The sequence below is a fragment of the Orbicella faveolata genome, unplaced genomic scaffold (genome assembly GCF_042242905.1).
Source record: "Orbicella faveolata isolate gen_17 unplaced genomic scaffold, um_ofav_v1 contig_47, whole genome shotgun sequence".
Lineage (NCBI taxonomy): Eukaryota > Metazoa > Cnidaria > Anthozoa > Scleractinia > Merulinidae > Orbicella > Orbicella faveolata.
Genome location: NW_028301577.1, coordinates 12,392,479 through 12,417,756, shown reverse-complemented (window position 1 = coordinate 12,417,756; position 25,278 = coordinate 12,392,479). Strand labels below are relative to the sequence as shown.

The window sequence follows — 25,278 nt, the reverse complement described above, 5'->3', positions numbered from 1 at the left end:
TATTTAATTTTCATTTATTCCATCATACAAGGCAAACGACTGGATTAACAAAAGTGAAATTTGTACTGTTTCAAATCAGTGAAACTCTGCTAGTATAAGGACTGCACATAGTATCTCAATTTCATTAAGGTTACCGAATATGTTCAGGGGTGTCTCGCGTCCAAGCGATGTAGTGCGTCCGGTTTAAGCTGTAGATACCTAAACTCCTATATCAAATTAAAGCTTAAAGAGCTGGCTATCAAACTATACCAAGAACTTTGAAATAAAATGAATTGTCGAATTTTTCACGACCACTGAATGCGAGCACCAGAATCACCTTTCGAAAGCTTCAGGTCAAAGCAAATTTTTTTTTTTGCCAATTTAATTTTTTCCTCGGTTTCAGGGCCCAAAGCGCTTAAAAAAGGTCTCTGCGTTTTGGCATATTCAGTTGCAGTAAAAAGTTACAGAACATTTTCGAAATAGGATTAAATAAGTGTGGAGTGATCGTACAAAAACCGCTCTCGAAGAAAAAGTATTTCGAAATTTGCAATTCGCAGACACAGTTTTGTAGTTTATATGTTAAACTAGCTACTGTCCAAATTTGATGGCAATTTAACAAATTCCCTTTGAGTTATAACTCTTTTAAGTGTCTGCTTCAAGCAAAAAAATTTATTTGAGAAAACAGTGCGAAGAAAAATCTTCTGCTTTACAAACAAACTCCACCCACAAACGTCTTCATCTGGGTTCTCACATAACCGAGCCAAACAGTGCAGGGAAAGTTTACTACTGTTCACCTCCTGGTGAAATCTACACGCGAATCTCCAAAAAAAGCCCTTGCGTTTCGCAAGGCGCTCAAGGCGCCAAAGGAGGAGAATTTTTCTGTAGCTCGGTTTTTCTTGAAGCTGGTCTGGCAAAATGGGGAAGACTAAAAAGGATACAAACGCTAGAGTGGCTGGGCAAAGAAAACAAACAAAAGAAAGCACTGTGGAGCAACTGTGTGTCGTCAACTGTGCATGGATAATATTTCAAATGGTCTCATTGAGTCCGACAATTCATTGATATCGGACTCATCAGAAGAGTCTCTGTCAACATCCCTGTTATTGCTGTCAAGTTCCAACATTTTTACAGAACCTTTCTTTTCTCTTACCACAAATTTTTTTCCCGACTTATATACGATAGTTATAATAGCTTCATCCACGTGGCAAAGTTTTGCCTCTTCACTCATTGATGCATTCTCATTTATTCTTTGCTGTTTTTGCTTTTTCAAACTGGTTTATCTTTTAATGTGGTCTATGTTTACTTATAACTTAATAGAGTTACACCTAATACCAAAAATGCTTGGTAGTCAGAACAATGAGGCTGATCAACTGAGAAGTCAATTCGTGACATCTGTACAGGTAATTCCCGCAAAAATCGTCTTGGTTGATTGCATACACACCATAGGGCTGTCAATCAAGAGGTAAACTTTTACTTCGGGCGAAAACGAAAAACCGCCAGTTCTTCGCCAATATTTAGCCTTTCTCAAATTATAACTTTCTCAAACAATAACTTTGATTTTCAGCCAAATCAATTAAAATAAAATTCAAAGCCGCCCGCCAATTGGTCAGTTTCTTTTTACCTTTCCGCTGCTTTTGAAGTATAAAAGTGATTTTCCTGTTATTATAAATCTACCACAGTGTTTTACAGCTACGATCAGTGTGAAGCTTTGCCGTCATGTTTTTTCAGCGGTTTCCCATAACATACGTATCGCGGGCGCAAGAGGCCCCATGCGTTCTTTCACCATGAATTTATTCAGGCGATGTGGTGTCCAAAGATATTCTGAAATCTTTCCGTAATTTATTACAAAGTGGAGACGGAACATCAGCGAAGAAATAAGATGAAGATTTAGATATTCTCTGGGTGTCAAAAGGTGGAAATGTAGATCTGTCAAAGTGGTCAAAATATGATTTCAGCTCTGGTTTGATTCCTGATTCCATCAATTGCAAAGATATTGCCAGCAAGCCCACGGCGACCAAAAATGTTGGTTTGTGTTTTGCTGCAAAGGAAAAATTTTATTGACACTTTTTGGTGACTACATTTTTCCATATGGCGACTGAAAAAAAATTTTCAGTCGCCAGTTGGCACCTGCCGCAAAAAGTTAATTTCGGACCCTGAATTTACATATCACAGTACATGTAATACATCAAGAATGCAGTTGACCTCAAAGCACGTTTCAAGACACAACTTACTATCTTGGAATGATTTAGAAATGCCATCTTGGGTTGTCTGCTCAAGTTTTGTGGCCTTGTCACTGGTGCCCAAAACTTCTGGGGCAACAGCAGGTGGGACTGGCTGTGAAAAAGTTGGAGCTGAAGGTTGAGTAGCTCCTGTGGTGACTGGTGGGGGAACTGCATCCATGTCAATGGGTTTTCCAGCTTTTGCTTGCTTGATCATTTGTTCTATTTCCTTTTACAACAAAAATAATAGCAAACAATGTCAAGGAATAGTTTATGGAATTCTGTGTCACTGTTTGACTATGTCTATCAATTTTAATCCAATTCTATAATTAGATTGCAAGATAAAGGTTTCTGTGTGAGAAAGTAACAATACAATGCAGTTGACTCTCAGTAACTCAAACCCTCAGTAACTTAAATCTTGTGCTAACTCTAACCAAAATTGATTTCCCCTGGATTTGCTTCATACTATACCTTTATTTATACCTTTATTTATACCTTTAATTTTACCCTCAATAACTTAAACCAATCAATAATTCGAAAATCCTGCTAACAAAGTGATTTTTCTTCCCTTCAGGCCACTTTCTTCACAGTTTTTCCCTCAGTAACCAGTAACTTCAGCACAGCACAGCACAGTACATATATTGTGTACCACACTGTACATGGAGTACCTTTTTGCTGTTTTGCATTCTTTTGTACAGTATTTGTGACATAAATTGCATGTATTGAGTTAGACTCTCCCCTCCCTAGCTAGTCATTATGTGTTGATATATCACGTGACAATGCACGAGGAATAAATACATTTCCCTTGTCAGCCATCTTGACTGTGTCTTTACATTACATGGTGTCAGAAAGAGCAGCGATATCCATGCCCAAATAAGCCATCAAGCTAACACCTGACCGACAACTGTACGTGGAATACCCATCGATTGTATTTACTGCAGGATAGATGTGAAATACAACGGCAATGGCGAAATACAAGAGTCCGGAGATGTCGTGGACCATATAAGATCTACACCAAGAATGGCGTCGCTTCAGCAGACAAGCCATGTGCATCTTTGAAGGTCCGCTGCACGATAAAGACGACAGCGTCAAAGTCAGCTACTTAAAGTTGTGGGTAGGCGATTAAGGATTGGCAGAGGATGAGCAATTTTACAAAGTGGTTGAGGTGGAGGATACCCAAGTTTGTTTCCAGTTGGATAGTGGAGCGAAAGCTAATGTTATGTCACTGAAGACCTTCAGCAACCTCCAGCATCATCCCTTGCCACTCCTGAAAAAGACACACACTGTGTTGGTTTCCTTTTCCAAGCACAAGCTGAAGCCTTGTGGAGAAGTAGTGTTGAGCACAAGATACAAAGATAAAGTCGAAGGTGTCAAGTTCTTTGTGGTAGAACCTGAAGTGGAGTCAGTCACCTGTGTCAAACTTGGCCTACTCAAGAGAGTTCATCAGCTGACAAGCAAAAACCTACCAAAGAGCAGAGTAGATTTGGACAACTATCCTGAACTGTTTAAAGGACTAGGATGTTTGCCTGGCACCTACCATATAGAACTAACTGATGGTGCTATCCCTGTTGTTCATCCTCCAAGGAAGGTACCGGTACCACAGAGAGAGAAAGTAATTGAAGAACTAAAAAGGATGGAAAAACTGGGAGTTATTGTGCAGCAAGAAGAACCAACAGAATGGGTCAACTCGCTTGTAGTAGTTCAGAAGCTGAATGGTGCAGTGAGACTATGCATCGATCCTAGAGATCTAAATGCTGCCATGAAGAGGTCCCACTACCCCATGAAGACAGTTGATGAAGTGGCCAGCCGTCTACAGGGTGCCAATACCTTCACCATTCTAGATGCTAAGAGTGGCTTTTGGCAGCTGAAGTTAGATGAAGAGTCAAGATTCACTTCCCTGTACCTTTACCACCCCAATTGGCCAATACGGGTTCACGAGACTTCCCTTTTGCGTAAAGTGTGCCCCAGAGATCTTCCAAAGCACCATGGATCAAATGGTTGAAGACCTGGATAGTATGGAAGTTATAATGGATGATGTAATCATCGCTGGAGATGAATCAACACATGATGAGCAATTGCACGAATATCTGGAAAGAACATCTGCAAAGGGCTTAAAGTTCAACAAGGAGAAATGCAAGATTTGTCAGAAAAAAGTACCTTACATAGGACACCTCCTTACTGCCGAGGGCCTGAAGATTGATCCCCAGAAGATCAAAGCAACCCATGAAATGCCAGAACCAAAAAACAAAGAAGATGTGAAACGGCTTCTTGGCTTTATACAGTCTCTGAGTCGTTATCTGCCCAAGTTATCCACAGTGGACGCTCCCTTACGAGAGTTAGAGAAGTCAGATGTATTATTCCATTGGGACTATCCACAAAAAGAGAGCTTCAAGAAGATCAAGCAACTTGTATCACAAGCTCCAGTGCTACAATATTATGATGTCACCAAGGCAGTGACAATCCAGTGCAATGCAAGTGGAAAGGGGCTTGGAGTAGTGTTGTTACAAGACAACAAACCTGTGTGTTACACCTCTCAAGCACTCACTGATACAGAGACGAGGTATGCACCCATTGAGTGTGAAATGTTAGCAGTTGTCTTTGCTTGTCGCAAGTTCCACCAGTACATCTACGGCAGGAGTGTTGTAGTTGAGACTGATCACAAACCACTACAAGCTATCAGTACCATACCTCTCTCACAAGTACCACTGAGACTTCAGAAAATGATCCTCAATGTGTGTGGGTATGATGTGGAGATACACTACATTCCTGGTTTTAAGCAAGTCTTGGCAGATACCTTGAGTTGAGCGTCTGTGCAGAATGATGACAGTGGTGCTTTTGAAGAATTCCAAGAAATAGATGTGGTCCTATCAGTCTCAGATGAACGATATGAAGAATTCCAGAAGGAAACTAAGAAAGACCTGTAGCTACAAGCAGTTCTTACCATGGTGAAAACTGGATGGCCAGACAGAAAACCCCAAGTTCCCATCAAGGCAAGACCCTACTGGACATTCCGGGATGAGGTTACTACAGCAGACCGACTCCTTTTCAAACGAACACGCCTTATTGTCCCAAAGTTGCTAAGGCCTAAAATGCTCTGTCAGATCCACAAGAGTCATCTTGGAATAGCTAAATGTAGACAGAGAGCCAAAGAGGTACTATTTTGGCCTGGAATGTCAGTGGAAATTGAGCAAATGGTCACCAATTGTAGTGTGTGTGCTGACTACGGCAAGAAACAGCCCTCTGAACCACTGAAGCCCTATGTGCCACCATCACTTCCTTGCTTCCTTGGAAGAAGATAGGAACCGACCTATTTGAATTTCACGGAGAACATTATTCACTCTCTGTGTGCTATCCCAGCAAATTCCTCGAAGTAACAAAGATGGAATTTTTAAGAAGTGGAGCTGTGGTAGAGGAGTTGAAAAGGCAGTTTGGGGTCCATGGAATCCCAGCAGAAGTGGTTTCAGATAATGGTCCCCAGTTCAGCAGTAGCGAGTTCCAGGAATTTGCCAAAGATTATGGCTTTAAGCATACCACCACATTGCCACATTACTCCAAGGCTAATGGAGAAGTGGAGAGAGCTATCCAAACTGTCAAGAAGTTGTGGTGAAAGAATGATGACAAGCACTTGGCCTTGCTGGATTATCAAACAACACCATTACGAGACATTGAACTGTCTCCAGCACAATTACTCATGGGTCATCGACTGAGAAATAAATTGCCCATGATGGAATGTCTGCTTCAGCCTGCAAGCAACAACCAGCAAGAAGTCTCCAGGTATCTGGAGAAGACCAAAGAAACCCAGAAGAAATACCATGACCGCCATGCAAGCAAGGACATGAAGAAACTTCAGCCTGGGAAAAAAGTTCAATTGCAGCCTTGGACGGACTCCAAAGAATGGAAGCCAGCCACTGTGGTCAAACATCACCATACACCAAGATCCTATGTAGTGCAAGCTGAAGACGGCAGAAAGTATTGTCGCAACCAGCAACATCTAAGAGTTTGCCCAGCTCCAGGACATGGTAGTTTGAATGCAGAATTGTCTTCTGGACCAAACTGTAATCCAGGACAAGGAGCCGCCAAGGGATGAACCTGACCGACCTACAGCTCCCACTGTGTTACAGGTATGCCGTCCTTAGAACAACACCCAGAGCCAGCAAAGGAGAACAGTGCAGGTCCAATTGTCACCCGAAGCAGCAGACAAGTAGTGAAACCTGACCAGCTTGACCTATAGACCAATCTGAGATTGCAAAGACTGTTTTCAGTTGTTGAGTTATTTTGCTTTAAACCAGGAACAGTGACATTTATTTTAAGCCAAAATATTGTTTTATTTTATTTTATTTTTATTTTATTCTTCAAGTTTTATGTTTCGGAAGGGAAGGATGTGACATCAATTGCATCAATTGACATCAACTGAGTTAGACTCTCCCCTCCCTAGCTAGCCATTATGTGTTGATATATCCCGTGACGAAGCACAAGGAATAATTACATTTCCCTTGTCAGCCATCTTGACTGTGTCTTTACATTACAGTATTCTCTTCAGATCTGTTGTTTTGTTTTGTTAGCAAAATATTGTTCCATTTTTAACTCTTCCTTTGTAATGAACCTGATTAAACACATCTCTTCACATCTCTTGATAACCAAACCTCCAGATAAGCAAGAGACCAGAAAACTGAACTTACGTACAAGTTACTCTTCAAAGGTTCAACTTTTTAAAGTGCTAAATACCAGTACTTGACCAATATGAAAAAAAGTGGTAAATATAAACATTTTATGACAAATATTATCTTTGGCTAAATTTACATTGAGGTCCTTTAAGGGGGGTCATGCATGCATAAATGTATGTCCCCTATTTGAATTTCAAAATCATTTCATGGCAAAATGTTTGGAAGGTCCATACATCACTGTAGGAATTTCAACACAAGTCAAGTCATCATTCATCATTTCAACAGCCTCAAAATTACTGAACAATATCATGTTGCATGTCAGAATTCTGATGTGTAAATGGGTTGTTGGAGTGTAAATAGGTGCTAGATTAGAGCAATGGGTAAAAAGAAGTAGCTGCAATTTACAGACTCTATCATACCTTGAATCCTCTCCCATATCTCCTGGCCTTGCTCCCCTCACCAGCCTTATTTGCATTTTCTATTGCTTGCTTGTAATTTTTCTCCCTTTCCAACAACAGCTCAATATCAGATGAACTTCCTTCGGAAACCTGATAAAGACATTAAAGGTTATTAAACAATTCCAATCATTTTCTGAAAAAAAAAAGAAGTACTACACAGATTTCCAAACACTGAGAAAGATTTCTAGAACTGAAGAGATTCAAACATATTTTCATTGCACAACAAAAATGTTTAAATCATTCATTACTAACACAAGGCATGGACCTTTAGTTAGCAATTTTGATGTGATCAACTGCACACGTAAATTATTTAAAAATATATATTTAAATTATAATTTTTATGTGTAACAATTATCATGATTTATTTTCAGCAGTAAAAATCAACACTGCAGCAGCACTTTATATAATAAAAGGAACTACTTTTAAGATAATAACTAATTTAACTTTTTACTGACAAGAAAAGAAAAACAATTTGTTAATTTGACCTGTTGGTTACTGCTTGTTGCTGGCGCAGAAGGAAGTAAGACTGGTGTCGGATCTCGACGTTCTGCGCCATCTTCTCCTGGAGCAATACATTGAAGTTCAGCCTACAAGATAAATTCTAATATCATTACATGTACTTTGGGTATATCAGTCCTGTAGACAGATGGATACAGGCAAATTTTGGAGGCAACCAGCAAAATAGGGATGCAGACTGTCCAGCAGTTTACAGCCTCTGTACTGTCTTGATACTCTGCCTAGAGGTATTTAAAATTCAGTGCAGATTAAAAGTAATAGACTGTTTTTGATTAAAATACAGCTTGGCAGTGAGTCCCAGAGGACACAAACAAACAAAATTGAATGAGCATGTTTATTCATTTCTCTTGTTTGCGCCTCTAGGCCTTGCTATAAAGCTGAATTTTAATATATCAAAAGTACTGTAGCCTGTTGTAAGGTGTTGTAAAGTGTGCAGATATTAAACAACCAGAAGATCTGTTAGATCTTATAACCGCGCTTTAAAAATAAAACAGTTCTCTTAGCACTACCGTCGGAACGCAGTGCACATTCCAAAGCAGTCATTGATGATTCTTTTCTTACTGTAGACATCACATCACTTGATCAACACAAACTGTATTATTGCACCATCAGTGGTAGCCGTTGACAAATCTCCGATGACGTAATGGTCTTAACCTAGAACTTTCTTCGGGATATGTATGGGCATGAACGATGTGAACGACACAATGATAACACTGTTAACAACAGCTTTCTTTCTTAAAAGTCATGATTAAATTTAATTGGTGTTTTCCACGAGTAAAGGGCTAGCAAAGTAGTCACACAAGTCATATAAAAAAAAACCCTATCCCGACCGATGTATCGATTTTGGTCACTCCAGTGACCACAGATTGAAAACGTGACAGAAAATTGGCATTACTTTTGATTCTCACCAAATTTGTCATATCCCCCTCTCGGGAGAATTTTGTTAAGTTAGCTAATTTAGTATGCAAGCCACCGTAATGGCGGTCGCCGCGGCGAAATGTTTATTTGCTCAAAATTGGGGCAAAATCTTTCGGAGATGGAAATCAGGACATTTGTAAGGATACAGAAAGTAATTTGGGACCAGTTGCTGGCTTCTAAGGCTGAATTTATCCAGAAGTAAGCTGTATGAAAGCCATGCGATGAAATATTATCGGTTTGTTCTGCTGTCTTGTTCTGTTTTTTCTCTTGGTCTTATTTGTAGCCCGCCAAGGCCAGTCTTTCGTCTAAATCAGTTGAAAAAAGTTCGAAAAAGATGTTCCCATTCAAGTTTAAGCTCTCAGGCGATAATTCTGGAGATTTTTGGCCGAAACGTTCGGCTTTGTTATGTTCGTGTTTTTCGGTTGCTATGGGCGACTGTGGCTTCCTTTGTTAGGTCAAGTCTGGGGAGTGAGGTCACAAAAAAATTCTAATTAATTCTGGTTTTGTTCAATTTCGCTGAAATTTTAACACGATAAAGCTGGATTGTTAACGAATAGATTTACCGCCTGCTGATGTGTGGTAGCTATTAACGCTGAAGTGTTATATCGCTTCGAAGTCAGGGTTTTGAAGAGATTTTTTTGCAACGTGTGGGTTCGGCGTGATTTTGTAATCGGAGGTTGTTGTTGACCCCGAAGGAAAAAATATCCGGAAAAGGTCATTTCATCGACGATTCAAAGGAATATAAATATGTATATGTTCCGAGCTAAATTTCTGGTGAAAAAATATAATTTTTGACGAACGCTGAGTTTTTAATTTTCTTCCCACGAAAGTCAGTATCGGAGATGAGATTTATTAATGTTTCAACAGCTTTTGGTGAGTAAACATCACAGGTTGCGTGACTCAAAATTTGGCCGAGTGGAAGCTTGGGTCTGGTCGCAGACAAATCTACGAAAAAACCACGGGTAAACCATGAACTGCGCTTGGCCCATGGCCGCGCGGTTAATAAATTATTATTGGATGAGGTTTTTGTGATAATTATCCACAATAATCAAGGTTAAGGCAGGGTTTATCAGCCAAAGCCAAAGGCTGAGGCTGATAACCCTCAGCGAGACCTTGATTATTATAGATATCACAAAAACCAAATCTGATAATTGTTTTATTATATATTGAACGAAAAAAAAAAATTGTCATGACAGTCATGTTTTTTCACTGACGGCAAACAACACAAAGTGCCAACTTGACATGATTACCCTTAGAAATCATGCACTGCAGTCATACATGACATGGGTACCCATGACCTTGAGTGTCCTTGACATGATTATTGTATAATCTGCAGCTAGATGATATCAAAAGCGCTGATTTCGAAAATTCACTGTACACTTTCGGCCAATCAGAAAAGAGATAGTGAGTTCAAAGTATAATAATCATAATATCACAACCATAAATCTATGTAAATATCACAACTTCTGAATTCTAATCCAGACTGTGCTTAAATAACACTCCACAGACAACGAGTCAGGTTTGTCACAAAGTTTTGAAATACAGCTATTATGGCTTTACTGTTAGAGTAGGCCACTCAGATGAATAGCCAGGCAAGTACCTGTCCATAATCATGAAAATAATAGATGAGGAGTTAGTGTTTTTTTGTTAGTAGCAGACTACTTTTGGCAACTCTAAAAACTTACATAGACACAGGTCTGTACAATGTACATGAACACAAGCACAACTGTACATTTTTCATTTCCATACATACACTGTACTTTGTCAAAGTATGGTTTAAGAAGACCTTGGCAGTGATACATTTGTTTTTCTAAAGTAAAACCAGGAAATTTAACTTGTTATGTTTTGTAAGAACCTTACCAACAACTGAGGGTCATTTTCATCAAAGTTGTCATCATCATCATCATCATCATCATCAACATCCATATCTTCATCATCCATCAGATTAGCAGATCGTCCTCCTGGCTCTAAACAATATAAAGGTTTTTTAGACTAATAAAGACTTCATTCGACCAGTGTTTTTATAACATGTTTGGCTAATCACCTACAAGCAAACAATCAAAAGGAATTGAATTCCTACATGTGGAAGATGTATTTCAAGTTTTGAATGATGTGAAAGTACAAATGTTTCAACAAAATAAGATTGTTGTCAGTATTTTGAATATTACAACAGCAGCACACCCCAATAACAGCTATGAATTTAGACTATAGAAAAGTTATGCTACAACAAAACTGTCATAAAGTAACATTGTTTCCTTAGAAATATGTCTCATTAAAAATCCCAGGTTGAATCATAAGAACACTTACTTTTTTTCTTTACTTTAGACCGTGATTCCCCCTGTAGCGCAGCCAACTCTGCCTCAAGACTTTCATCATCATCATCGTCATCGTCATCATCAGCACCTCCTATGCCTCCAATCCCTAAGTCAGCCATTTCTTCTGGACTGATATCAAGACCAAGCTGTAGAAACAAAAAAACATAATAACATCTAAAAATTCAAGCAAGATCAGTGCAAGGAGCTGTCAGAAATGGCACATCTTTAGAAATTTACCCTGAATTTTTTCAGGTTGGTTAACTACAATCCATGTCTTGAAACATTTCTCACTTGCCTCCATCCCTGGTTTTGTCAGTTACCCATTATTTCTTCGCTGTTTTTATTTGAAAAGCTATTATTTTATTTGCAGGTAATTTAAACATTGGGATGGTGACATAACCCTGTTAGACAGATGATTTTTGGTAGAGGTACTCAAATTTCTCAGGGCCATGTGCATATTTTCTCCTTCTTTAAAAATATGTGCACAGTCGAGTAGAATCGAGAACAATAGTGGCAGGGTACTCTGCTGTTGCTCCTTTCCCAGCATAGCTAACACAGATAGGCCCAGATAATGAGAACATTTGGGACCAGAAACAATAGCCCCCCCCCCCCCCCCCCCCTCCTTCCCCCTTCATCCAATCACCTACAATATAGCTGACATAAGACTTTCAATTAATACTGGTAACAATTTAAGACCACTTATATGTTTCCTCTTTTGAAACAACAGAAATAGGGAAATTTTGAGTTAGTGTTTCTACAAGTAGCTTAAATAAATGCGAAACACTGTTAAAGCAATGAAGGGTGTTATTTTACAACGTCATATTATAAACTTAAGAAGTTTACGATCACCAGCCCTTCGACTACACTATTGACCGTGAAGACAATCTAGTGAAACGAGCAATGCAATATACAATACCAGATTGGAAAGGTCGTTCTTCTTTTTCCCTTCTTGAGGGTGAGGAGGTTTCTTTTTCCTGCTAAACATTCTGTTAAATGTACTAAAATTTTGCAAGTCAGGAGGAGCTCTTCGTTTTTCCGTTCTAGTATTGTCCAGCGGAGTTGATTTCAGAGTAGAGTCCCAAAATGCATTGCGGTGGTGGTGAAAAATGGCGATTTTGCTTCGACAAACTGTTAGTACTAAAATTGTCAGAAACTTGTTTGTCTATATATTGTCATCGCGTGGAAGTCGGCTCTCTCTTTAACAGGAAACGAAAATGCCTGTTCTGCTTGAAAGAAGTCGCCCGACCAAAGACCAGCAGAGAGCCGTGCACGCGTACATTCGGCGACAAAGAGAGAAGGGCAAACAGGCTCTTGCCGAAAGCAAAGCGAAGGAGGAGGAAGAAAAACAGCGAAAGAAAGAAGAAGAGAAAAAGAAAGAAACAGTGGAAGATGTAAAAAAGGAAATTGCTGAATTAGAGTCGAAGTTGGAACAACTGAAGGAGAAGAAACACGAGCTTTTTTCGCAATTCAAGCGAGCTTTAAATTATGAAAATGAAATGAAGAAACAGCAAGAAAATCAAGCTTCATTGAAGGCATCTACTTGTATAACTTTAGCAGGCAGTTCTAGAGGCGTTCAGGGTTTGGCTACAGGGCAGGCTGCGTTGACACCCACAGGACACCCACAATCTTCCCTTGGGGATGGTGCTCCAAGTTCAGGTGTGATAACATGCACTAGCAATGTTTTAAATTACGGTAAATTATCAAAACCGTCAATGCCTTCTGCGCGCAACCTATCTGACATGGATGTTTGGTAATTGAATCCAATCCAACTCAGTCTACTGATTGAATATGATTGCATTCGATTGCAGCAACTTTTGGCCACCTACATGTAGTCAATACTTTTTGAAGAGTGTCTTTTGGAATGAATAATAATTATCTACCCTCACCCATGCAGTGCTCAAATTTTCATGGACCTAAAACAGCTATGAATGTCATATTCATTCCTCTGTTGGCAGAAGAAAAATGGTGACTGGTACATCTACCCATAATTCTTAGGACACAAAAACTTTAACAGTGCTCATAAAAATGTGCAGAAAAGTTCTCAAACCTTCAAACCTAACATACACAATTTTGTTAGTGCAGGGACAAATACTGCAAGAATGTGGCTCTCCTTGTACTCTGTGGGCTGTGTAAGGTTTGCACGGTATAATTTGCAGTAAAATGTACAGCCACCATCTTTTTTCCCATGGATAATTCCCTGCGTGTAATACTCTCTATGTTGCTCAAAGAGACTATATCAGGGGAGATTCAGAGAGTGGTGTTGATGTGATGAGTTAATTCATACAGTAAATAACTTGTACATACATGTAACATGATCACACAATATGCCTTGAATTCAGGTGTGATCAGAAGACAAGGAAGTCCTCCACATCCTCTCTCAGGTTTTATTCAGGCACAAATCCATTCTCAACAAATGCAGAGTCTTCAAGTTGTACATGCTCCTTACCCACCACAGACAACTCAGATGCCAGTCCAAGCTGCAGTCCAAGAGAGATTTCCTGTATTTCAACATAGCCAAGTGCAGGCACCCATTATTGCAGGCAATCAGGTACATATCAAAATATAACAACTACAAGCGGACCTTCCTCTGCAGACACCCACGTAATAAGGACACCCACTTGTAACAGACAGTTTTCTTTGTCTCTTAAATTAGCCTGCTTTATGCAGACACCCAGATAATGCAGACACTTCTGCATGTCCCTTTGATGTCCATATTAACATGACAGGCAAGTTCACTTAATGTTTATAAAACATAGTAGATTTTGGTTGTTTCAAATAATTGGACATTGCATTTAGAACACCTCTTTTTCCTGGAGTTGAACTTAATGCCTAGGGAAGAGCAGTAATCCACCCAAAATGTCACCAAACAATTGAATTTATGTAATGTTAAAGATACACTGAATATTCATTGCAAAAATAGAAGGAAGCCAAGGAGTGAGTGACAACTGGCAACAAATTGAATGTAATATCTAGAACACTTATACATGTAACTTTGTCACAGCCTGAAAGTCATTTTCAAGAAAAGCATCATGCCCCTCGTCAACTCACCCCTACTGGTACAGGTTCAGAATCACAGCCTCAGTTTAACAGACAACTGCTTCAGCAAGGTGGACCGTCCCAGCAGGTAAATACATCCTATTATCAGCATAATGAAACACATTATCTGGCTACATTTCAACTACATTACACAGTTGTATAAAACAGGCACCTGAAATGGAAGGAGCTGATGAGCAAAGCGAAATCACAGGTTTCCCAAGCTCCTTGGGTAGTTGGGAGCCGTGAACATTATTATATGACATTGCATAACAGTGTAAGAGGAAATATACCTTCATCCACCCTGAGCGTGAGAAGTTTGAACCTTAGGCCAGGTCGCTAAGTTTTTTAATAACACCTCATTTCACTGCATGCAGCGAGAGCTTTTCCAGGAATTGGCACCCTTTTATTCCATATCAGTGTTGGTGAACCTCGGATACAAAACAGGAATGTGAAGGAAAACTATCGTACGTGATGTATGTGGAACTTTGAGGCAATCGGGGCATATAGAGAGGAAACCATTGAAACTGAAACTCGCTGAAATCGCATTGAAATGGTCTCATAACGGCATGGAGACAAAAGTAACACACAGAAGAGTCAAAGTAAGTCGTTTATATTCAATTTCTTTTCCATATTTTGAACTGTCACATACGATCGTTACATTCCCATACAAACCCTTATATTTATGCTGTTACATAATGCCATATAATAATGTTGATGGCTCCCAACTACCCAAGGAGCTTGGGATACCTGTGGTGAAATTAGAAACCATAAACAATACACTGATGACTACCTAGCAGTTGCCTTGTATTAACAAAGTTTTTGATGGGTTTGAGTCATATTTTTTCTCTTCAACAGCTTTCATTTGACCAATTTAAATCCAAGAATTATCAAGCTATAAATTTAAAGAGGTTAAAATTGTTTCTATCCAATGTTTCACTGACTTGCCATGAGATGGAGGTTTGCAAATTTTCTCATTACTGCAAACTGGCAACCATTCTGATCGTTTGCATTGTCTCCTAAGGTGTGTTTGGGACTTGTTCTTTTTTCACGCAAGCAAATTGTTGATTGCCCACAAGCTCTACAGTTACAGTATAAAAATCATGATTAACTTTTTTTAGGAAAATCAGCAGGCTCTAGGTCACCAGTTACAGCAACCACAGCAGCACCAGCAGCAGCAGCAGTTTCCTTACCATGTACAGCCACAACTACAGCAGCAACAGCCAGGTTATCAACAGTATGCACAACAAAGTAATCAGAAGCAAGCTTTTCAGCCTCCCCCACGCCCACAAACACAGCAGCAACCAAGCTCAGCACAGCACAACCAAGGACCCCAGCATGGATACCCAGCACAACATGTCCAGGACCAACCACACCTCCAGCCTTATCCAGTTCACGCCTCTAGTATGCATCAGATGCAGTCTCAGCAGTCCTATCAGGTGCATTCTCAGCAACAGGGATACCAAGCAAAGCAGCAGCCTGTAGCTTACCAAGCTCAGCAAGCACCACCAAGTGGCCAGCATGGATACCATCCACAGCAACAACAACAGCAGCAGCAGCAGCAGGCAGGGCAGTACCCTTCAGCACATGGACACCAAGGACAGCAGCCTGACCAAATTCCACACAGGCAGCAAACAATGACAACACAGCAGTTTCACCAGCAGCAGGGAAACCAGAGCCAAAGCCGGCAAGTGCCATATGATGCAGGACATCAGTCCCAGCAGATGCTGCCACCACCACAACAGCAGCAGCAGCAACAGCAACAGCACCAGAAGCCTGAACAGAGGCAAAGTGCTGGACTTGGATATTCTCAACACTACACGGTAATTACTTTTCTCAAGCTGTGCATAATTTACTAGTGGGATGAGGTCAAGAATAAAGCAAGCTGCAAAACTCAACAAAAATACATGTTTTTGTATGAGCAGGAAAGGAAAACTGTCTTTGGAACGATGTTCCCTTGACTCTGAAGATGACTTATGCTGAGGTTGTCAAAGCAGGAGTCACCAACAACTGTTCTTTTCAGAACTACATCGTACCCTCACCTGGACGATCCAACTATGTGAAAAATTGTATTTGCACAAAATTGAGGTTACGGTTTATAATTCCCTCAATACATTATTTTTTTTATAATTTCCTGCCAGACAAACTCATAATGTGTGTCAAAATAATGTGAGGAATCCACATGTACATGGATATGAGCTAGAAATCAAGCACACACTTTGTGTATTAGTGGTGAAAATTTGTAAACGAGTCAATGTGTTATTTTGACCTGCTTTGACACCTGGCACTTGACGGATTATTCAAAATGTTCTCCATTCGTCATTTGTTGCTGCCAACTGTTTGCTTGGAAGTAAGTTTGTATTATTACATGTACATGTACATGTATGTTGAGCATTAATGTGGAAAGAACACAATTAACACTTTTCATCATCTCTTGTTTTACAACACAGTCTGTTAATTCCACAGCATGACTATCAACAACACCATGCCCAGGGACCCCAGTCAGTAAAGAGAGCCAGCCACAAGTTTAGTCCTTATCCTCCTTACTCTGGGTCAAAGAGTCACCATCAGGGAAGTGCTGGGAAGAAATATGCTGGAAAGTACCCAAGCTCCCTGGAAGGATCCTCATCGTCAGGCTCATACACAGGCATGTTCAAATCTAGTAAACATTGCAAATAGGACTGTTTAATCTAGGTGCAATTGTTTTTTTGTGTTTTTTTTTTTTTTCAAGAATTTGTTGCGGTTCTTTAAACTTGCAGCAGATTGGTCAGCTGAGTTTAGTTATCCAACACAATGGTCTTGACTCTTCACTATCACCTGCCACTTAACCGCAAATTCAGACAATTTTATGAAACAAGTAGAGGTTTTAGGGCAGTGATATTGATCATAGATGGGTATCGTTGTCAGCTGGTGAAAAATGAAATGAAACTGACAATGGTCAGGGTACATGAACAATGAGATCACTAGAAACATGATTATAGTTACATGTGGAAAGAATCCTCTCACACATGCTGACCCAAATTACGGCTGAATCCTAAACGTGATACTACACAGTATGTTGTAGATCAAGGTATGCTGTTGTTCTGTACTTGCACTTGCTATGACCAAACATCTGCTCATGTTCTGGGATCTATTGGATCTATCTGGAGTCCACAAATAAAATATCCAATAGTTGAATAACAAGCAGTTTAATGGCAGTCAGTATATTCCTTATGATATTTACTGGGTATGTATGTTTCTACATGTACACTGTATGTTGACAGGGCCATCAGGTGGTTCCTCACACTCAAGGCACCATCAACATCAAGGACGTAGTCACAAGGCTGGAACAGGGCACAGCTCATCCAACCAACAGAAGACTTCTAGGTACTACCCGTGAAAACACACACACTGCCTGCAGCAGAATTCAAGCTGTCTTGGTACTAGTGAGGATCCAAAGATACCATCCAGTTCTTCCAGTGAGGGTTCAACAAACACCATCCAGGTATTGCCAAAGGGAGTTCAACGAACACCATCCAAGAATAACTGTTGAGGATTCCACAAAAGCTGTCCAGGTATTGCCAGTGAAGGTTCCTCGAAAGCCGTCCAAGTATCACCAGTGAATGTTCAGCAAAAACTGTCCAGGTATCACCAGTGAAGGCTCAACGAAAGCTGTCCAGGTATTACCAATGCGGATTCAACAAAAGCTCTCCGGGTATAATCAGCGAATACTCCACGAAAGGACGGGAGGGGTCAGTGTAGAGAGGGAATTTGCCCTATGCTTGGAGGAAAATGAAATGAAATTTGCTGGATTTTGAAAAATACTCTATGTAAAAACATTGGGAAGAGGAATTAATGAGTGAGACAACGACTTTGGTATGATGAAAAAATAGTTCAACAAGTAGTAATATTATGCTCAAGAAATAGAACGTAAATTTTGTCCGGGAATCTTAATATAAAAACGTAAAAGTCACTTTACTAGAGATGACCGTAATGTGACTTTAACTGAATTTTTATAACGTTGCCAGTGTAGGCTAGTCATCATTAGCTTACATTATTGATAGAGAACGGTGGACAATTAGGCAAGTGATGTTTGCCTCCCTAGAAATAGAGCTCTGATAAGTGAAAATACATGTATGTGAAGTTAAGAGATAATGATGGAGCAATATTGTTTTTCCTGATGTGCGCAGTCTTGAATTTTTATCCATTCTTTTTAGGTATATTTTAATTATTCTTATCTCATGACAAGCTCTCGATTATCTTTTCTCTGTAGCCCTATTGATTGTTCCTCTTTATTTCAAAACATCCTGTCAATAAAAACCTTGGAACTATTAAGGATGTTTGTTCCTTTACTGTTGCCACTAACTTCGTTCGTCGAACACTGCAGTTTGCCTGTCGTCATGAAATACGTCAGAACAACTGGAGTTATTTTGTATCTTGTGGTATTTTTCTCTTGTCGTCTGCCATTTTGTTTGCCTTACTTTAAACACTTAGCGGTCTACCGTACCCAAGATTTCTATTAACCAATCAGAAGCCGTGTCTACTGTCCTGATATCCTGCGATATCACCTCCCTGACCTGATTTTGGCCACGATGGCCGGATCGTACCTTTTTTGCACTCTTCGACGGTTCGTTTGATCTCGCCATGGGTAGTTGGGCTTCACTTCTAAAATATGAACCATGGCTAAACAGACTCCCCTGATATGCCGCCGAAGCGTACCAAAGAAAAAAAAAATGCGATTGGGTTTAAGCAGCATTCCAGCAACAAAATCTGAGTTTTCTTTTGGGTCCGAATTTCGAGAAATGCAGGACTTTGAGGGGTTTATTCAGGTCTGAAGCCCGGGAGGGGAACTCGCACATAAAAAGGACGGGCCGGGTGCGCGTTGGAAATTTTGAAAAGAACCCCTAAGAGATACCAGTTCTAAGACAATACATTACCTCCTGCGATATATATTTTTTTTGGACCTTTAAGGTACCACTAAAGTTCCCGCTGAGGACCTTTTGAGGCTTAACATCCTAAGAAGTACCAAAAGCGCATTTTTAATCCCTAAAAGGTACGACGAGTACCCCCGTCCTTTTTATATGGGAGTCCCCCCCCTGGGGTCTGGGGTCCGAGTTTTCCTATACACCACATGATTTTCAGGCTCGCACCACTCTTAGGTGAAGAGCACGATATTCTGAGAGAGCTTGAGAGGGCCATAACAAATAGATCATTAGAAGTGCTTGTACCCGCCAATAAAACGCAAGCGAGCGTTTCTGATCCAAATCATATTCTCTTGTTCTTGTCCAAAGAATTTCTGGAAAATCCGAAAACTGTTATTATTTTTTTCCGAAATGCGAGCCATTCAACCGTCGTAAGCGCCCACCTATCAAAATTTGGCAGGTCCAGACCCTGGGAACGAGGTTGGGTGATCGGTGACGTCACTTGTTGTGGCAGCCCGCGTTAAATTTTCCCGCCAATTTCCACATTGAACAGTTTTTCTTATACAAGGAAAACAAGGACTAGTTTTTGTTGTGAAATTTTCTGGTCGCGACTGACATTTCTCAGTAAGATCGCTTACTTCGTCTTTTTTCGACACGTTTTGTCGCGTTTTCTCTCTGGCAAACAACCTATTAAGATTCTACATTTATTTTACGGGTTAGATGATGGAGTTTGATAGATGTAAGCTTGAAAACTTCTCGGCCTGAAAGTAAGGCTTGAGATATTCGGATGAGCTGAAGTTATTTCTTTACCGTTTGACAATTTAGTTAAAGACGCTAGAAAACTAACGTTTTGAAAGGTGGGTGCAACCGTATTTTTTGTTACCTTTCTTTGCGCTACTCGTATTGGAATATACTCGTGAAAGCTAGCTTAAGCTTTTTCTTTGCTAGGTCCGTCAGTCTGTAAACAAGCGTTATAAAAACGTTTCCATCGAGGAAGCCAAGCTCAGCTTGGATTGTTTTTAAACTTGAGCTGAAGTTAGCCCCTAAACCGACTTAATATTTCGTTTTCTTGATTTGCAGTATCAGGCAGGGAGCGAAGATTCTTGGAAAATACAGCATACGTAACATTTGATATGGATGAAGCATCGCAGAATTCATTTTATGAAGGTATACAAGGGCCTTGTATGGCTCTTTGCTGTTCTGTTTTTCAGTTCTATTTTTTACCTATAACCTTTCTGTTTTGTGGTTTTTCCAACACTTTTGTACACTATATAAACTCATCGATTTTTTTTCTCCTTAAAAAGGGTTTACTCAAGTCTTCTTTCCTTATAATACAAGAACAAAATTCTACGACTAGTAAATATTTCGGCTCATAAATGTTCCGACTCTTCAAAATGCATGGGTTATATTAAGCTTTCAATATCTAAAGTAGTTTCAGTAATGTCAGCTGATTTTGCGTCACAGTATCCCTTTTTAACTTTTCTCAATGCAAAATTTTTGCATTGAAGCTTACACAACGTATTAGCCCTTACGTCTACTTCAGGCGGATAGAACTTGTTTGTGGTCGATCTAAATTCAGTCGGACGAACTCAGTTGAGTCGAACGTTGAACTTGTCTTGCTTTAGCTCCGACTTCTCGTGTGAAGTTCGACGTTTAACCCGGGCCTTAGTTATTAAACCGTCTGGCTAATCCTAATCTCCCCTCTAGACGCGAAAGTTTGGCCAATCTTGAACAGGAATTATCTTAGCACCATGTGAAAACGTGATTGATCATCGCAGTTATACACACAACTAAGCAGTTGTGAGTTCGTAATATACTCGTAGATGGTGAAGAATACAAGTGAATATATGAAGGAGAAAGATATGAAACATGATTGATCATCGCAGTTACACACACAACAAGCAGTTGTGAAATTAACGGGATTCGAAGCCATGACCTCAGCAGAGGTCTCGCAGAGGTCATGGGTTCGAATCCCGTTCAAGCCTGAATTTTTTTCAGGCTTTAATCAGTCATGTTTTCATATCTCAGTTCAAAGACACGATCTCTTATATATTCACTAGTATTTAGCACAATGTCTTAATATAATTTCAATAAATCTTACCAGATGACCTGCCAGTGAGCGGTACAATATCCGAGGTTAGAAGCCACCTGAAGGACGAAGGGCTCTTCATATTCAAAAGCACTTGTCAGCAGTTAACAGAAGAGACAGCAGAACCAATCAGAAATGAGCAGCGGGGGAAAGATATCTCTGATTTTACAGTGTCCGTTTGTGATGATCAAAAATGCCAATTAGAGATGCAACAAAATATCGACCACACAACATCAGTGTCAAATTCCTTGCCCCGAGAACACCGAACAGTTCCATCCATAGAAATGTGTGATGAAAGACCTTCGATGGCTGATAACTTCAGGAATCTCAAGATCATTTCAAAGGAATACAAGTATTTCGCTGAGTGTACAACTCTTCCTTCGCCACTTGATAAAAGCGTGCACGATAGCTACAAGTCCAGTAAAGATGACAAAGGAAAACTCGAGGCTTCGCAAGATGAGTCATACCTTGATTGGAATGCCCCAAGCCACTTTAAATTGATGAACAACGGTAAGTGTGCGTAAGTTATTTAAACGAGTTGAATCGACGAGGATCGCAGGGTCATACACTTCAAAGGTAGACTTAAAAAGGTTCCAAAATAGGAGGTATTAGGTCTTAAGCTAGCTCAAAACAGTTTCCAGGACTTTCCAAGACTTAAATTTTGATGGACTATTATGACCACTCTTAAATTGCGAAAATTTTTGGTTGCTCTAAACCCCATGTACAGAATGTTTTTAAACTGTGACAGAAGTCCACTCTTATCCTGGGTTTCACCGAACCGTTTTTGAATAATATTCACTTAAAGCTAAAATTAATGGTGTTTTAAGCAGTTTATACTGTTCCTATGGTAACCTATTTTGTCACGAAAATGATGACAACGTGTTCATTAATAACTGGGCAGTTTTTTGATACCATGATTGTAGCATCAACTGGTTAAGAGTGGTTATAATAGCCCATCAAAATTCCAAGTCTTGAAAAGTGCTGGAAATCATATTGAGCCAGCTTAAGTTTATATAATCCGGTCTCACAAATGGCTAAATTGCTAACACTGGGAGGAGTAAGCAGTGGTGTTAATTGATAAATGAATGAACCAATGAACGAACGAACTAACGAACAAACGGATGGACGGACGAACGAATTTAAGCAGAGAGTGGACCAGTGTGATCCATATTAGAGCGATCTATCTGATGCGTCTTTCTGTACATAGTGTTCTGTAGTATCATTTATTATTTTTTTTATCAAGCATCTGAGCGGGCCGGATTCCTAAATCCTCGAACTTGATTGGCTAATCATGCGCACGTGACCGGTCCAGCTTTTTACGATACGGCCCACGGGCCGGATTTTTTCTTCGCTGCCTAAATTTCGCTTCTAAAAGTTAGCGGTAATCGTCAATCTTTTGCCTTTTTTACACGTCCATCGACGATTAGTCAACGCAAGTTTATCTCTGTTCACTTTAGAATGGCAAGGAAAGTCACTGTAAGTAAATTCAATTAAGTGTTTTGAAGTCGTGAGAGTTTGCTTGGTTGTTTGTGTAGCTTGGCGCTGTAATGGCGCGTAATCCTGTGTTTCTCTCGCCGTAAAATTTGAGTCAATTTCAGTCGAGTTTACCTCTCTGATCGTTGCTGTATTTAGGAGAATTTCTGTGGAATACACTCAACGAATTTCCTCGCTTTCTGCTATTCAATTTACGGTAGAAAAGTCTGATTTCAAGTGATTTTGAAAGCAACGACTTACAGAAATTGTTTTTGTAGTAAAACTTTAAACTTCGCACGAAATTTCACACCGCAAAAACAATTTTGGAGAACTTAACTGGTGAAATAAATGCAACTAACACAAAGTAGTTCGAAAAAAATCTGTTTTTTAATACATCTATCTTTGTCTACTACCTGAGTTACTCGCTCGTTGCCGAGATTTTTTACAAATCATTAGTAAACGGCGCGCAAGCCGATTCAATGACAAGTGTTGCATAAACAAACCCATTTGCAATCTGTAAAACCAATTTACTGCAGGAAAAAAAAAAATAAACATGTTATTTGCCAGCTTACGGTCGGTCCGTATGGTGAAAAACTGTGACTTCGGGCTTGAAAATGCTGCCCTCGGCCTGCGACCTCGGGCAGTATTTTCAAGACCTCGGTCACAGTTTTTCACCATACGGACCTCCCAGCCGGCAAATAACACATATATTTTTCGCGAATTCCCAGGCTGCCCCTGTCGGTGATTCCGAATAACGGGCAAGAAAAAAATACACATAAATCTGATAGCGCTTTAACTTTGAAAATGTATTTTAAAAGTTTGATAATCGATTGTAAATCGATACCCTAATCAGAGAAAAGCATGCTTCAGTGCTTGTCATTTAGAGCGGTTTTCAGAGTGTTGAAAGTAAGTGGTTTTGTATCAACTACGCTACACGATTGTTCAAAAAAACTCGCTCCACTTTTTCAACCAATCAGAAATAAAACCAAAACCAATAGTGACTCGCTCGCACCCGTTTTCCTGCGCTTCGCATGACCTACATGTAATTACTTTGAGCTTTGATTGGTTCACTGAATTTTCTGTGTCCTTTGTGATGGGCTAGAGTGATTACTTTGGTTCTGGTTTTACGACACTCAATTGAAAACCACTCTATCTGCACACTGAGACTGACTCAATTTACGTTTTCTTCATTACCAACAGGTTGGCCAGCTATCGGAGTGAAGTGGTCTGTAACAGAAAATAAGAGTAAGTTTCCTGGATCTGTTGGAAGTGTTTAAATTTTGGCTCGGACAAGATTATTGAGAAACTGAAGAAATTAACATTTACACCCAAGTTCTAAACAATCTTCAAAATGAAAATCGGCAAATCATGCAGTTATTTTATTTGACATTCAGTGGCCCAAATGCCTGGGAACAAACAATAATAATAATGATAACAAAATTCTCAAAGCTGATTAGTTATCAGCCAGCCTTGTCGGAGCCTTTTTTTACTAGATAATTTATGTCATGCTTCGTGTTACTGGACAGCACATGTCATTTGCGCACGCTGTTGTAGGTAACGTACGCTTGAATGAATCATTTCTTTCTCCAAGAATCTCGAGAACAATTAAATTACTTTTTCTCACCACAAAGTTAAACCTTTCGCCTTTTCTTTTCTCAAATTTTGTTACAGCTATGATTAATTGGTAACAGGACTTCGTGTCGTCCAATTTGGACTGTAATCATACTCGTGATTAAACAAATCTGACTCCCGATTCGCGGTCGTACGATTCCGTTTACCATTTGTATGTAATATATCAAGCACGTACGAAAGACCGTCTTTGACCACATTTCCAAGCACCGAGAAGAGAGTTGAAAATACGACGCGGAGTATTTTTGACGAACTTTGAGGTGTTTGGAAACGTGGTCAAACACTGTCTTGAGTGTTTGATATATCTTCTCAATCAAAACTAAAACTAAGGAGAAAACGGAGAAATAAAATCGTAAAAATCTATGTTAATTAAGATCAGATATTTAAGCACTGTCACGGTCATGATTTCCTTTGTTTAATTTCATGAATTATTAATGAGTTTTTTTTACTGAGGACTCGACACCTACTTATTACCATTACATAGTCTATGCGCACGCGCGCATTGTTCAAGTTGCTTTTCATTTCGACAGTTACGCCACATCAGTCAACCTTGTCTTTGTTTACTATGGTCAAGCAAGCACACTTGCTATCTGAAGAACAACTTGAACAAATAAAAGAGCCAGGATTCAACAAACACTATAAACAGACTTGCAGACCAGCCTTGAAGAGAAGCAACCCCTCACACAAAGCATTTGGCTCACCTGCCGAGAAATTCACTAAAACGACCCTCGATATCGAAATCAAAAATTCCAGTGAATATGGACAGTTCTTTTCCCAAGAGGAGGCCAGTAACGATTGCAAAGACGCTTCTCGCATTTACGCTGACCAGGAAGTACCTGTTCAGAATGAGGAAGTAACCAGCAACTCCACGGGGAAGGCAATGGAAGTTGTAGACGAACAAATTTCTGGCAACCCTGTTTCGAAAGTGAGCTCTTTCGGTGAAAGACCTTCCTTTAATTCCGAAAGCAACAACTTGAACTGGCTAAGTTCGACAGGAGATCACTTTCACATTGAAAATGCACCTTTCTACGAAGAGCCGAAAAAAGGACCGTGTACCAAATCTTTTTGCTCAAAATTTTCCCAAAAA

The 25,278-nt window shown here is 39.8% G+C and overlaps 3 protein-coding genes across 4 annotated transcripts in view; 2 read left to right on the top strand and 1 right to left on the bottom strand.

The window, feature by feature from the left end:
• The window catches only part of LOC110058144 (coiled-coil and C2 domain-containing protein 1-like), a 31,026-nt gene extending 18,914 nt beyond the window's left edge, over positions 1–12,112 (bottom strand). For both annotated transcript variants that reach the window (XM_089279199.1, XM_089279200.1), the window contains exons 1-6: positions 11,983–12,112; positions 11,059–11,212; positions 10,612–10,718; positions 7,803–7,904; positions 7,279–7,407; positions 2,208–2,424 (exon numbers count right to left, since the gene is read on the bottom strand). In XM_089279199.1, the coding sequence (XP_089135325.1) occupies positions 2,208–2,424; positions 7,279–7,407; positions 7,803–7,904; positions 10,612–10,718; positions 11,059–11,212; positions 11,983–12,051 (778 nt within the window). In that variant the 5' untranslated portion in view covers positions 12,052–12,112. The remainder of the gene's footprint in view (positions 1–2,207; positions 2,425–7,278; positions 7,408–7,802; positions 7,905–10,611; positions 10,719–11,058; positions 11,213–11,982) is intronic.
• A 101-nt stretch (positions 12,113–12,213) lies between these two features.
• LOC110058242 (uncharacterized) lies at positions 12,214–18,413 on the top strand. The gene is made up of 6 exons (XM_020764854.2): positions 12,214–12,722; positions 13,406–13,614; positions 14,068–14,190; positions 15,221–15,922; positions 16,566–16,746; positions 17,363–18,413. Exons 1-6 carry the CDS (start codon positions 12,281–12,283, stop codon positions 17,476–17,478), a joined length of 1,773 nt encoding a protein of 590 aa, XP_020620513.2. The 5' UTR covers positions 12,214–12,280; the 3' UTR covers positions 17,479–18,413.
• A 1,159-nt stretch (positions 18,414–19,572) lies between these two features.
• LOC149097200 (uncharacterized) lies at positions 19,573–23,839 on the top strand. The gene is made up of 4 exons (XM_089279854.1): positions 19,573–19,857; positions 20,081–20,167; positions 21,105–21,599; positions 23,763–23,839. The coding sequence occupies exons 2-4, from the start codon at positions 20,134–20,136 to the stop codon at positions 23,837–23,839; spliced, it is 606 nt and encodes a 201-aa protein (XP_089135980.1). The 5' UTR covers positions 19,573–19,857; positions 20,081–20,133.
• The last annotated feature ends 1,439 nt before the right edge of the window (positions 23,840–25,278 follow it).